The 14,298-nt window shown below is 41.1% G+C and overlaps 1 protein-coding gene across 6 annotated transcripts in view; it reads left to right on the top strand.

Moving 5' to 3' along the window:
• ANO4 (anoctamin 4) overlaps nucleotides 1-14,298 on the top strand; it is a 191,255-nt gene that overhangs the window by 48,571 nt on the left and 128,386 nt on the right. For all 6 annotated transcript variants that reach the window (XM_069773682.1, XM_069773681.1, XM_069773679.1 and 3 more), the window contains exon 2: nucleotides 13,603-13,809. In XM_069773682.1, the coding sequence (XP_069629783.1) occupies nucleotides 13,740-13,809 (70 nt within the window). In that variant the 5' untranslated portion in view covers nucleotides 13,603-13,739. The remainder of the gene's footprint in view (nucleotides 1-13,602; nucleotides 13,810-14,298) is intronic.

The raw sequence follows: 14,298 nt of genomic DNA, 5'->3' as shown, positions 1-14,298 counted from the left end.
CTGGGCAGGGACACCTTCCACTAGACCAGGTTGCTCCAAGCCCCATCCAACCTGGCCTTGAACACTGCCAGGGATGGGGCAGCCACAGCTTCTCTGGGCAACCTGTTCAGTGCCTCTCCACCCATATCATAAAGAATTTCTTCTTATATCTAATCTAAATCTACCCTCTTGCAGTTTCAAACCATTGCCCCTCATCCTGTCACTGCAGACCCTGGTAAGAAGTCTTCCTCTGTCTTTCTTATAAGCCCCCTTTAGGTACTGGAAGGCCACTATAAGGTCTCCCCGAAGCTTTCTCTTCTCCAGGCTGAACAACCCCAACTCTGTCAGCCTGTCCTCACAGGAGAGGTGCTCCAGCCCCCTGATCACCTTCATGGTCCTCCTCTGGACCTGCTCCAACAGGCCCATGTCCTTCTTACCTTGGGGTCCCCAGAGCTGAAGGCAGTACTGCAGGTGGGGTCTCACCAGAGTGGAGAAGAGGGGGAGAATCACCTCCCTCAACCTGGTGGTCACACTTCTTTTGACCATATACCATTAAATAGTAACTACAAAAAAGCCATTATGGAACTGATGAGAGTATCAAGTATTTCAAGCACATTCAGACAGCAATTTTTAGGACTTATGAATTCTTAGAAATCATCTTTGTATTTGGTCTAATATTTAGGTTCTGATGTATTTACTTAGAAAACTAATTGTTAACTGGAAAAGCTGAGAAGAAAAATAAAGAAAGGCTCAATATTGTTGGTGATGAAATTTTCTTTATCTTGATTGGTTTAGATTTACTTTTTAAAAGTACAGGTGGGGACCCATAATTGAAAAATGCATTATGAGAGGAATAAGTTTGACAGCTGCAAAGGCAGGAGCAAACCCAAAACCCAGCAGTTTATGAAAAAGGGAGAGAGTTTAACAATCATTTCCTTGCCATGGCTTGATCACTGAAGTAGGTATTGTCAGTAGCCATAAAATGAAGACCATGCCTGATTTTCAACAAGGAGAGATGTCACATAAGGAGACTGAAAACGTCATAATCATTATCAGGAATTGAGAGGAAATACTCTCTAACAGATTATATTCTTATCTAATGTTCATTTTCTCACAAACCTTCATCCACTCCAATTCTAACTCATCTTCTTCTTTCACTCCTAGGCACATAATATGCTTTATTGATTGAGGCATTAAAATCATCTTTGGAATTCTATTTCCAGATTGCTGTTCATGCAATTGTAATTATGACTGCTGTGATCCATTAATAGCCTTTCGTAAGCAGGCTCATATTGCTTTGTAAATGAAGAAAAATGTTTCTGGTTAGTGGTTAACTCCTTATAGAAATTTAGCAAGAACATTATCTCTAAACCTAGCCTTTTCAGGATTTAGGCTTGCCTTCATAAAGGATTAGAAGGAAGAGATGAGTCCAGTGGGACGCATGATTTTCGGTGCCATTTTGATTCTGAGGCTTAGATCCAATGTGAAGAGGCACACATTGCTCTTTTTTTCAGGGAGTATAAAAGACAGCTTTATGTAGTTATGTCTAACCAGGCATTCACCCAGGGAAGGAATGAGGTAGGTGGCTGGGTTGGTTATTTTTATGTTGTTGGGATTTTTGTTTGGTTTTGTTTTTTAAACAAAAAAGGATTTTGCTTTCAGAAGGCTTCAATGTTATTTTTTGTTTGGTTTTTTTCTTTTTTTTTTTTTCATTGACTAGGCTGCCCATCAGTATTTTTAGGTTTAAGTGCCCTACTAATGGACTTTACTATTCTCTTTGTTTCTCAATACACTGCTGCTCCTGTATTTGAGTTTTCTCTTTGTGGATGGTAAACCATCACAGGAGCTGAGTACACAACCCTCTTTAGTTGTTCAGATGTGTGCTCAAAGGCAGTCCCAGTTAATGACATGTTAAGCTTTCTTCAGAATCACTACTAACAAGTTTCAGGATTTTATAGGTAGTTTTGGTGATGAAATTTCAGTTTAGGAATTGTTTGAGAAGATAGCGTTCTACACATCTGTTGAACTGCATGTTCTTGACTCTGGGCAAAACGGTACCTGTGAAGAGAAACGGTCTCTCTTCCTTAATTATCCGGTTGTTTTGAATCCTTAAATCTCCTGTGATATTCAGAACAAATTCAGCATCATTTTCAGACTGGAATATTCTTACAAATACAACTTTCAATATATTTGCAATACTTACAAATACAATTTACAAATATTTGCAGTATTTGTTACATATGTTTCATTATTTTAAATTTTTTTTCTTACTTTCTGTTCATGATTTTGAGAATAAATGAACAGTAATGGGATGCTGAGTGTCAGAGGTGCGAGTGAAGAAAGGAGAAGTTTTATGAAAGAGGATTTGTGAACGTCCTTTCATTGAGAAGACGTCAGCCACAGGAGCTAAATTTAGGCACATATTTCTTTTTATAGGTTCTTTCTATAATCAAGCTGGTTTAGGTGGATTCAGAAAATTTGTATGTCTTCTGTGTCTCCTCTTAACCTTTAGGAACATCCAACCAACATCCAGAGTTTTATGTAGAGCATAAAACGTAGCTTAAAGTCTGTCTTGCACACTTCACGTGTTTTTCTCAATTGCTAATGTATCAGAATTCTTTACACAGGAAAGAATGGTGGGCCTTGCCCTTGCACAAGGCTGTTTTTCTGTAAATGAGTTAGAGCATGGACTGCCTTCTACAAAAACAAATTCGTATGTTATAGACCTCCCATCCTACAATGTAGTTACAACATTTTTACAGCCTCCTACCATTTCTTCTGATTCTGCTATAGAGCCTAAGAAAATAAAATGGTATCGATCAGTAGAGCGCTTCTTTCCACCTCTATGTACTGATCTGCCAAATTCAGGCAATCCTTACGTGTTTATTGTTGGTTTTCAGAGTTTGTTGGTCTTCCATCAGAAATACAATCTAGCTCAGAAGTGAAACAGGCAAGACCTGTGCTTTGTTCAATCCAGATCAGCATAAATTGAGAACAATCATTTGGATCCCTAAGAGGAACGTATGTACGAACATGGCAGGTTTACATATTCTTTTCAATAGCATCTTGTTAATTGCCTGGACTCTCGCCAGAAAGATGAGGTGGCAGATGAACACAGATTTTCACTGGCATCTGCTGCACACTGCAGCTGCCATCCCCTCTGGGGATCGCCCTCACTTTATGACCATTTAGAAAGCTTGGCACCATAGGCTTTATTACAACCAAAAGCATCACTTGCCAAGAGAGAGTGTGCTGGAAATTAACGATGCGCAAAAGAAAGACGAGTAGTACACGTGCCTCAATTTCTGATACAACTGGCCCTCGTTAACATGTCTTTTCCATAGAAGAGGCAGACGCCAGGTTTCGGTGTTTTACCAGGCGAGGCTGCGGAGGCTGGTGCTTCTTCCTTGCGGAGCAATGCTCGTCCAGGCTCCGCTAGAGCGAACCACAGTGTGTCCTTCCAGCCCCTTCCCCAGGACGGGGTGGGAGGCTCCTGGGCTCCAGCATCAGACCCTGGATGTGCGAGCTGCTGGGACCTGGGACGTCCCCGTGGGTCCCGGGTTGTAGGAACAGCCTGCGTGTCCGCAATGGACAGCGGTTTCGGAGGGCAAAACCCTCTTAAGGCATTGGCCTTGACCCAGCGTGTATGACCTGTTTAGTCAGACACGCATCTGTCCAGATGCATGTTTACTTTAAAAGTATTTTATTCAAGTAATACGCTCTGCTGCAGTATGGGATGTAAGATGATTTTTCCCATTTAGGGGCAGGGGGAGAAGGAGTAACTTTTGTTGTCTTAGCCCGTGCCCCTGAAGACATTGACTACACAGGCTCTAATTAAAATTATCATCAGAGTAAAAGCCAATTGATGGTTAATAAAACTATCTGCAGGCAGAGAGCGTTTTGACACCAAGCCTGTAAAAGACCCGGTAGCTGGGGCACAGGCTGTGCGAAGGCGGGGGCGTGTGTTCGACCCGCGGCTCGCGGGTTCCCCGGAGAGAGCGGCCGGGGCTGGTCCGGCACCGGAGCAGTGAGAGTACCGATGGTGAGCCAGTCCCCTGACACGGGACGCAAAAAAAGTTAAATTAAGCCTCGTTGCTGTGCTGAAAATCATTACTGTCTGCGCCGTGGAGGCAGACACATTCAGACGTATCCTGAGCTATCTTTTTTTCCCATCTGTGAAGTCTCCTGGGTTTTTTCCTGTTTCACAGATGATGTCTCAGATTGATTGCACTGTTCTGCATTGTAGAGAATATCTGATTAAATGAGATAAAATGAGACTTGTGGTATTTGAAATGTAGCAGTTGACATTCAGGCAGCACATTAAGATGTAAAAAAAAAAAAAAAAAAAAATTCTCTGCTTTTATATCTACCTACACTCAAAATATATCTGTTAGTGCTTTGCTTCATTCTTCGGCCAGTAAAAAGCATCTGGGACTTGACTCTGTGCTTTGTTTTACGGGGCATTGCGGTTTGCCCTGATGTTTGTACTACATATCACTGCTGTGTGTGTAGTTACCTTTTACTGTAGGCTGTATAGGCAAAAGGCTCAAAATTAGTGCAGACAGGTTTAATGAGAATGCTCTTGATTTTGGAAATCAGAGTAATAGCTAGTTGTTGAGAAAGAAAACAGTTTTGAATGCAGTGCTTAACACAAGTGAAAGTAAGTTTTAAATCATCTTGGTGTTCTGAGTCTATTTTTGGCCAGTAAATGCTGTGCGTATATAGTAAAATGAATAAGTTGAGAGTTACTGCATAGTTTCCAAATCAGTAAGTGCCACTTGAGAAGATAAATCCAATCTTCCAATTTTTTTTTAAGAAGTAGATTTTGCCTCAAAGAAAGAAGTGTTGATATGATGTTATTTATTGTGACAGAAACTGAGACATGAATCTATTGGGGTTTTGTATGAACCTACATTCATTCTAGTGCAAGTCTGTTCCACTTGCTTATAGAGACGGTGAGTGAAAAGCCAGAATATCTAATCCACAGAAATTCTAATATTCTTGCAATCTTTTTCCCCCTTTGAATGTCTTTTGAGCACTTTCTGAAGTCACTTTTCAACATAATGCTTAAAATATTTCTATTGGAATTCACTTCTGGACAGTTGAAGTATTTCACCTTTGTTGGACTTCTTGTTTTCACTGTATTTCACTTTATTATTTTGATGTGTTTTGCTTTCTGGCTTCTTATGTTTTGAATTATTTCTTACTATTTGTATATTACAGTAACATTAATTGATGATTGGTATTACAGATGGTGTTTCAGTAATTGAAATGATAGTTGGTTTTTGGCTTACTCAGAGGCAACTGGTTTTCTAATTGATAATTTGTATTCTATTTGGTATGTTAGATTACATTTTTCAAAGTGTCAGGTCATTACAAAATAAAAAGACAGGATATTCCAGTCCAGATAAGGTCAGATTTATTTTCTAAACAAAATTTTTGACAGCAACTTGACTTCTTGACCTTGGGACAATTTCTTTTCTTAACAAATTGACAATTTTTTGATAGGGAAACTTTCTACTGAAAATGTTTATCAGCCTCAGTTTTTGATTTCCATTGTGTCTATCAGATTTCAGGACATGGTATTCTTTCTTACTGGTATTATCATACTGGGTCAAACAAAGGAACTTTTTTTTAATCCATTCCCCCTCCGCCCCTCCCGCCCCCAGTTGCTCTTCAGAATGCCTGTGGTTCTAACACTATTAAAAGTCCAGTTGTAACAATAAAGTAAACCAAAGTAGATACTAAAACAAACAAAAAGAGAATAGTAATAAACACAATAACAAAAATGCAGGCAACCCCAGTAAGAATTCAGTCAGCTGGGATGGTGACAACACTGATTGCAGCTTGCTGGGCAAGCTGAAGGGGGTCATATTTTACACACAATTGTTAGGCACTTATCCCAGTAACTTGGAAAATATAGCACCATATATGCACTATACAGCGTGTTTTCTTTTTGTAGAGAGGAACTAAATAATGAATTGTTAGTCAGAAGTAAAAATGCAAGACTTTAAAAATCAATCAAATTAGGCATCGTGGGGAAAAAGTTCCATTTATTCTCCTGGGCTCATATGACTTGCATAGGCAGCACCTTGCGTCCAGCACCACGGTCCTGCAACATGCCCACGACAATCACTGGTAAGTCAACAGCAACCAAAAAGACCTTTATATTCACTTAGTCAAGCTTTTCTCTTCATTCATGCCTAAGGAAGACAAGTGGTTTTTCAGATTGTCGTGTAGACCACTAAAGCAGGACTCTCTCCGTGACATTTCATGACTTCAGGTTGTTACCTTGCATCTCTGTGAGCACTACGGGAGCGTTTCAGTCATGCTGGGTAATCACTGTTGAATGCTAGCTTGTTGTAATTTAATAAACCACCTTCGGGGCTATAAAAACAAGCCATTGATGGTAGGCCTAAGGTAAACATGATCTTTTTATTCATTAGGACTTTGACAGACTTAAATTAACACTGGCTCGATGCAGTTATACCACAGGTAATGTAGCCACTTTCATAGGGGAGAATAAGCTCTTCTGGCCTAAAGCCCATTTGCAAGTGTAAACCTATGTTCCTCTGGAGTCTGCAGCTCTTTAACTGTTTGTTTCTAAATCGGTGCAGAAAAAGCTGCATAAACCCAGCGGGTGTACGCAGGCCCCTTCTTCATGGAGTCCTGGTTCTAGTTCAGACGTGCCTCTGATCGCAGTTCAGAACGCAGATCCTACCACCACCAGTGACTGGCAGGCACAGGAGGATGCTACCCTCCTCCTGTTGAAGGAGGGTAACTGGGAAAAAAACCCCAAAACCCAAACAATGACAAGTAATACACCTTTGTGAAGATTTGTTTTGCTGATACAAAAGGGCTGTGCAGTGATGCTCTTGCAGAAGTGATAAACAAGAGACCTAGAAAGCAACTGAAGTGGAAAAAGATGCAACATACAAATGAGAGAAAGAATGCGGTGTTGTTTCCTGCAGCCTTTGCTTGACCTAAGGACCTCAAGCAGGTGGGTTAGGAGGGTGATTCACTGGAAAATTGCCTGAAGAGCTGGCAAATGCGACAGGGAGGCAGAGCCTGTCTACAAGTATCTTGGGGCAAATGAAATTACAAGGGAAAGAACAAAACCAGAAACATCATTGTGTCACTGTGTAAATTCTTGTTGAAAGCACAGCCTGAACATCATGGGCATTTCTGGTGCTACTTCTTGAATCTTTCTTAATGTGCATTTCAAGTCTGCATCTCTTGAAAAAGGAAAGAAACAGAGAAGCAGTGACCAGGGATGACTGGAGGTATACAAGAGCTTATGGGTGAGAAGCAGCAGTGTAAACCAGGTCTCCTTAGATTGGGAATAGAAATAACAAAGAGGGGATATGATAGAGCTCTGTAATATCATTAGTAGAATAGAGAAGTAAAGGGAAGTGGTCGTTCTTGATCTCTTTCAATACAAAACTTTGGGATGACATGTTTCAAAGAAAAAGAGCTATTCCTTTACAGGCTGTATATTTAAGCTCTGTGGTTTCTTTCCATGGAAAATTACGTATGCTAAAAATTCATGTAAATTCAGAAGCCAGCTGAACAAAATTTTGAAAGAAAATGGGAAAAAAATAACATTTAGGGAACAGTTTCTGAAACTACTATGGGTCTTGAAAATCTTGTCATCTCTCCAATGTTTGAAAGGGAGGGGGGACGACTGTGCAAAGCCTCAGAAAACTGAACACATGTAACTTGTCAAGATGCACAGCATTAGTCTTTCTCTCCAGCCAGCCCAGTTCGAGGGAAGTTCTGTAACTAGTAGCTTTTCTGTTTGCTTATTTAAAGGTTTGCCGTTGTGGGGGTTTTTTACATCTGATGTAGTCAGAAGTGTTTCAACATTTTCCAAGCTATACTTGAAGCATAATCTGGGCTTAGATATGATTTCATGAATAATTTGTTACCAATGGCAAGGGACTTGATGCTGTGTTAGACATGTGATATTTAAACTTCTGAAAAATGATTTAATCTAATGTGGGAATCCTAATGCTGTTGTAACATTTTTTCCCCAAGGTGTAGAGAAAGATAGCCATGCTTTTCTGGATGTATTTGTTATCTAAGTAGGGCACAGAGTGGGGAAAAAAGGGAGCTGCCTGTAGACTGTGCTTTCAGGCATGTGTACAGAGGGCAGCAGGTGAATTTTTCTCTCATGCTCATTCATTTCCACCTGGGATTCAGAGCAAGCAGAAGAGTCCATCATGGCATCAAGCATAGCTGTTTCTCTGCTGAGTCTCAGATGAAACTGGATTTGCACGAGAAACCTTTTATGCTGCTTGCCATTTCTGAGCTCCCCCTTATCAAGGCTAGCTTCAAAAGGTGACAAAGCTGAAGCTGTCTGCAGAGCATCATTGACTTTAATGGGAAATGTGGTAATTTGCACAAGGTGCAGAAAGGGTGCTTAGCTTTTTAAGGTGGACAAATAGCTCACTTTCTCCTTTCATGGGTGTAAAAGTTGAAAGGAACTAAATATGTAATTTGCCCATTTATATACTGCACCTTAAAGGCTCATTTTCTGCTCTCTGCCCACGCTTCCAAAGTGCTTCCTTATGACCTTGCTTAGCTGTGCCTTGATGACTGCAGGCTTTCCAGAGCTGCTTTACTTCTTGTGGCCCTATATGACACTGCAGCTGAGATTTTCTTCCTCACTTCTTGCTGTGTGGTCCTCTGCGCTTGCTCTGCTCTGAAAAGGGCTTTGAAGAAAGTGTCTACCTCAGTCTGCTCCTAAGTCCTCCACATGGGGCTGAAACAGAATAAAAGACCCACATAAAAGAGAGAAATAACTGGAGTAATTTGCCTCCAGCATGAGCGCTGACACTCCGATGATACCAAACTGAAAGGTCTTATTGCACCTGCCAGCAGCAGTTTGTTATCCCAGAGAAGGTCTACAAAGCGGGTCGGGGCACTTGAGGCTAATTAAGCACTGTTAGCTAATGGATTGTTTATACAGCTTTGTAACTCTGCATTGCGTTACTGTTGCTTATTCATGTTCATACTATCTCTGGCTAGAGACAGACACATCAGGAAAGAGCTTATAAATATCTGCTTGTACCCCAAAGCGGTACAGGGTAGGAGAGAACTGGGGCTGACCCAAACCTGACAGTCGCTACAGGCGATGCCTCCCCAGGTGGAGATGTGTCTCAGTCCTGGCACAGAATAATTTGGATACAGTGCCTTGCTGACACCAGTTCTGGTGCGAGAGCCATCTCCACCAGTACCAGAGCCGCTGCGCTATGCTCAGTGGAATAGCGCAGGCGTGCTGGATGAGGTCTGCTGGGCGCAGGTGTTGCTCCATGCGGAGGTGTGTGGTGCACAACACTTGCTAGCCAGGGCTAAGATGTGACCAAAGCAGTTGCCCCGACAGATGCCTCGGCAGAGTGACTTCTGAGTAGCGTAGGAAGTGGTCGTTCATCACTCCGGCATCTGACAAGTCAACAAACCAAATATCACCCTCACATAAAACTTTGCAGGAAGGCACACTGTAGTGTGTTCTACTTTTAGTAATTTCTCCCTCCTTTTTCTTCTTTATGTTTGATTTTATTGCTTCCTGACTTGAAAGTACTTTAATACTCCACTTTTAATGTTCTCATATGCAGGTTTTATCTGGAACATTATAAATTCTTTAGTGTCATAAGCATACTACTGCTTTATAAGAGGCAAAATATGCTCAATCTAAGAGAAATGTTGCTTTGGAAAAAAATTATAATGAAAAGACATAGCTGGGAGCAATAAAAGTTAGCTAGAAGCAGGATAGAGGCTGCTCTTCCCTGCTGGCAAACTGCAGAGCTGAGATGTGTTGGTAGGAAGGGAGTGAAGGTGTTTCTCCTACATGAACCTGCAAGCTCAAACAGAGGCATCAGAGGAGAACAAAAGGGCAACAAGAAGAGCAGCTCCTCATGGAGGCAAGAAGCTTGTATAAGGAAAAAAAGATAGAAATATAGGTAAGGAAGAGAAAGGCATCTGAAGATTTGAAAGTACAGAGAAGGATTTTTGCTGCATGCAGGAAAGGAGAAGAGCCGAGTGATACGTATAATACTTGAAGGCTCAAATCTTGTCCAGCTTCAAAACACTAAACTTTTAGTTCCCACTCTTAAATACGTGGTTTGCAGTCAGCCAGGTGCAGGGGACTGAGCCCTGTCCAGAAGCCAGTCCTCCAAAGTGAACAGTCGGCTGTGGCTACTGGCTGGTATTTAAGTCTTTCACTTGCATTTGCACTGCAGCCCTGGGTCGAAATGGTGCTCGTGATGCATTATCTTAAGCCAGAGGGAGAGGCAGGAGAAACTCCTGGTTTTTTGTAGTACCTATACTGCTGTCAGAACATGCCAGTGTGCTTGTACCCAGGTATGGAGGCTGCCAAGCTCACTTAAAAATGACCATGCTGCAGGGCCAGGTACAGTCAGAGGCTACGGAGCCAGGCACGCGATGGTGCTGGGATTTTGGTGTCAGCAGCTATATGGCCAAGCCCAGAGACAGGAGAAAGGCTCCACCGAACATCGTTAATTGAAGACCTGGTCTGCAGCGTACTGCTGGAGAACTTGTCTTTTTTTTTTCTAGATGTCTTGCATGGGTATTGTCATGCTGCAAAAAGTAATTGATGTCAACTTTAACATCTACTCTTCAGGAGATCTCTGCGCTGTTTTCTCACATCTCTAACCCACAAATCCCAGGATTCATCAGCGGCGTCGGCTATTTGCAGGAAGAATAGGGAGAGTTTACTCTAGAGTCTGCTTAGCACCAATAGTTCACCAGGTTTTCACCTCCCATAAGCTACATGTGCTATTCGTAATAGCTTTTCTACTTCTGATTACCTCTCCCTTTGTCTCTGCTTTTCTGCATGTTATCTGGGGATGTATTTTCAACTGCTGATACCTCTTTTAAAAGGACTTTCACCCACATGAAAACAAAGTAGCACCGCAGCTTACTGCAATATTATTGTATTACGTTTTTGCAGACTTCTAGTTTAACAAAAGAAACGTACATAGAAAAGCAAGATCTGGTCTTTCTCTGGAAAAATCTGAAATGGTAATTAAATAAGGACACTTGTCTCTTGCATAATGGAGATTCACTCTCCTAGTCAAAAGAATGTCTTATGTGAAGAACAGAACTGCAGTGGCAAGGAGAATGGGGTGAAGAATTCACAAATATATTGAATATATTGGTGACACACCTTTGGTGCAAACTATGGTAGGTTTTGAGCACTTTTAAATTTTAAATATGTCCAAAGAATAATCTGTACAATTTCCAATAATGTAGGCACATTCTTCCTCATGTAGTTTGGTGTTATAATTTTATAGCACCTCTCTTTAGTGGAAGAAACAAAAGGTTGTGTATAAACAGAATCAGATTGTTGATTGATCATAATTTTGGATGTGTTCAATCTGCAAATTTTTCAATTCTTAGGAATAATGATCTGGCTGCACTATGAAAGTGCTGGAAAAGAAGTATGGAAGTCTGAAAAAAGTGCTGCACAAATAGTTTAGGAAGCTGAGTCACAGCTGCGCAAGAGTTTATAGACTGTTTTCAGAACGCGAAGAAGCAATTTACTTGAACCTCAGAGAAATGTAGCAGTCAGTTTATGTTTGGAACCAGTTCCTAAAATAGATCACTCATTTCATCACCAAATGAAAGCACAGCCTTACTGCGATCCAGCTGGTAAGTGCCCATGCCAGGTTCCTGTTTAGCGTTGGTAGAATAACTTACTGACTCCATTGTAAGCTTCAGAGGGATGCTGGGTTTAAATGATACGACAACCAGTGGTGATGCTAAAAGGAAACAGTTGTGATTAATTTTTTTAATACCTTGGGGATAATTGCACAATATTTTGAGCATCGCAAGGTTCTAGTGACTGCACGAGAAGTAAAGAGCCATTTTACAGCTGGGGCTTAGCTTCTCACTGTTGGAAGGCCCTTATGGCTTAGCTATATGGCAAATGTTGTCAAAGAAATGTGTTGTCCAGGCATGCTCGTTGTCATTCTGCTCACATGGATGACCTACGCTGCTTTCCCAAGATGAATCAACTGAATAAGGTGACTGGGATTTGCTGTCTGCGCTAAAGAAGACGCGATTTCAACAGTCCTTGCAAACGGCTGGCAGTTACGTGAGCCCTGTCCCCGGGAGGTGTGTGAGCAGTGGCTGCAGGAGAGTCCTCGTCCCTTCACACTTTCTGGCAGGAGCTCAGCTCCAGTGAAGTGCAGCAAAGCCAGGCAGCTTCGATTCTGAAGGCGCAGAGCCATCTGAAAGGAGAGCCATTCGCACGGCCTTTCCTCATGTGCGCAACCCCACTCTTCTCACAATTTGCCTACAGAAGTGGCGACTCTCTTCTCCTTGGTAGTACGTCATGGATCGAAGCGTATTAAGATTTCAGAGATTCATGAACCTCTTCTGTGACCTGGAGGTTCAGATACTTTGACTTTCAGTGGATCTGGAAGAGCGGAGTCATTAAGGCTTTCTTGGCTGTTTCAGTGAGGGACCCCTTTCACAAACATGAGCAATCTGATCAGTGATATCCAATGATTTTGAGTGACTGCAACTTACAATGTGCTTACGATATCCACATTTGCAGTTTTCAGGGTCTGCTTTTCTATCTGCTTCTCAGTTTGCCCATTTATATCTGGTTAGGGTTTAAAAAACATTTGTTTTTTAAAACAAAGAGCGGTTGCTGATAAAAGCGGTAGGAGTCACAATTAAATTAAGCATAAAACAGTAGCATAGAATTATCATTCAGCTTTGTTGCCTGAAAGGGATTGTCTAAAGGTTTTCACCAAAGTATGCTGAGAGTAATTCAAATTGAGTTGGAGCAATTGCATCAATGTGAACATGAGGAAGTCAGAATCAGCATTTTTTTTACTGTAAGATAGTATTTCTTTCCAAGACTGTACAATAGATGCATAGGAAATTTCAACTTTGGTTTTCTCTTTGGAAAAGTAAAGCCTGTTTTTCATCACAATTTCTATTTAAAAATTGGCTATGTGACAAATTTGAGAATGTTTGGTGTGAAAGACAATTTCCAGTGTTGTAGGTAATGTTTCACAGGACTGGTGAAAGTGGAATTGTTTTTTCAAGCTTAAGGTCATGTTATTGTTGCTTGTAGCCTTACTGTTTATCTCAGAATAGACTTTTATTTTTTCCTTAAAAGCTAGTTACTACCTGACATGTAGCATCTTTTCCATGTGATGAGACTTCCTAACACTTGTGAATGCTCAGAAGAAAAGAAACTATTATTGCAAAGTTCTAGTCCATCAATCAGAAAACTGTCATTTAATAAAGTCTGTGGTAGTTACCTCATTAATATCGTCCTGTGTAAGCTGTGTGTGTTTTTTGAAGGAATGGAAGATAATTCCTCCTGCAGGCCAGTAATGCAGTAAACCATGACTGTGTATTAATTTAAATATCTATTAGTGTGGCTGACTCTGATGTCTGCAGCACAGCAGCAAAGACGTTCACATTTTTCATTTTCATAGAAACTTCATGATTTTATAGTTTTCTTTTTTTTTTCTTCAAGAAGGCTGTTACAGCTCCATTTTAAACCATGGTAGTTTTTATATTTTAGTTATTCCATGCTGGTCTCTTGTATCTAATGGTACTAATTCTTATTCCTGTCAGGTATAAGTTTATCTATTCATGGGGCTGAAAAGCGTGCGCCAATCTGTCAGAGGAGAACTGCAGCAAGCTACCCAGTGTCACAGCGTCCGCCTGTGGTTGGGCATCCTTCACTCCCACAAGTCAGAAGGTCAATAAAAATGGAAGCCTCATCTTCTGGATCTAGTATTTCGGCAGTCACTGGTGGAAAAGCAAAAACCCATCAGCCAGGTAACAAATTTGCCTTGACACCCTTTTCAGTTCCATTTCTCATGTGATATGCCATGATGTTGTGAAGCTGGTATTAATAGCATCAGGTCATGCTTGCATGGATATCAATCTGTTGATTATCAGAGCTATTGATTGATGTTTTGTCTATGTTTGGTGTGTTTTTGTCAGTTATAGGTTATAGGAAGTAACAATAGTGGGGACAGCTGAAAGCGGGAAATAAAAATGTAAGTTTAATCTTAAAAAAACATACAACGTGGTGGTATCCAAAATGTTAATGCGCAGAGAGCTTTGGGCTATTGTTTTTTAATACTGCTCCCCTGATATGTGTTTAATTTTGATAAGCCCTGAGCTAATGGCAATGCTTTAGAGGCTACAGGCATCCCCCGTGGAACTCAGTAATTGACACTAAGGGTTTTGAACAAAGGCACAATCCAGGGCGTAGATCAAAGTCTTGCTGCTAGAATGCAAATAAAAACTCTAGATCTGAAG

This window comes from Haliaeetus albicilla, chromosome 28, assembly GCF_947461875.1.
Source record: "Haliaeetus albicilla chromosome 28, bHalAlb1.1, whole genome shotgun sequence".
Taxonomy (NCBI): Eukaryota; Metazoa; Chordata; class Aves; order Accipitriformes; family Accipitridae; genus Haliaeetus; species Haliaeetus albicilla.
Note: the sequence above shows the minus strand (reverse complement) of the source record. Positions and strands in the feature narration are given on the sequence as shown.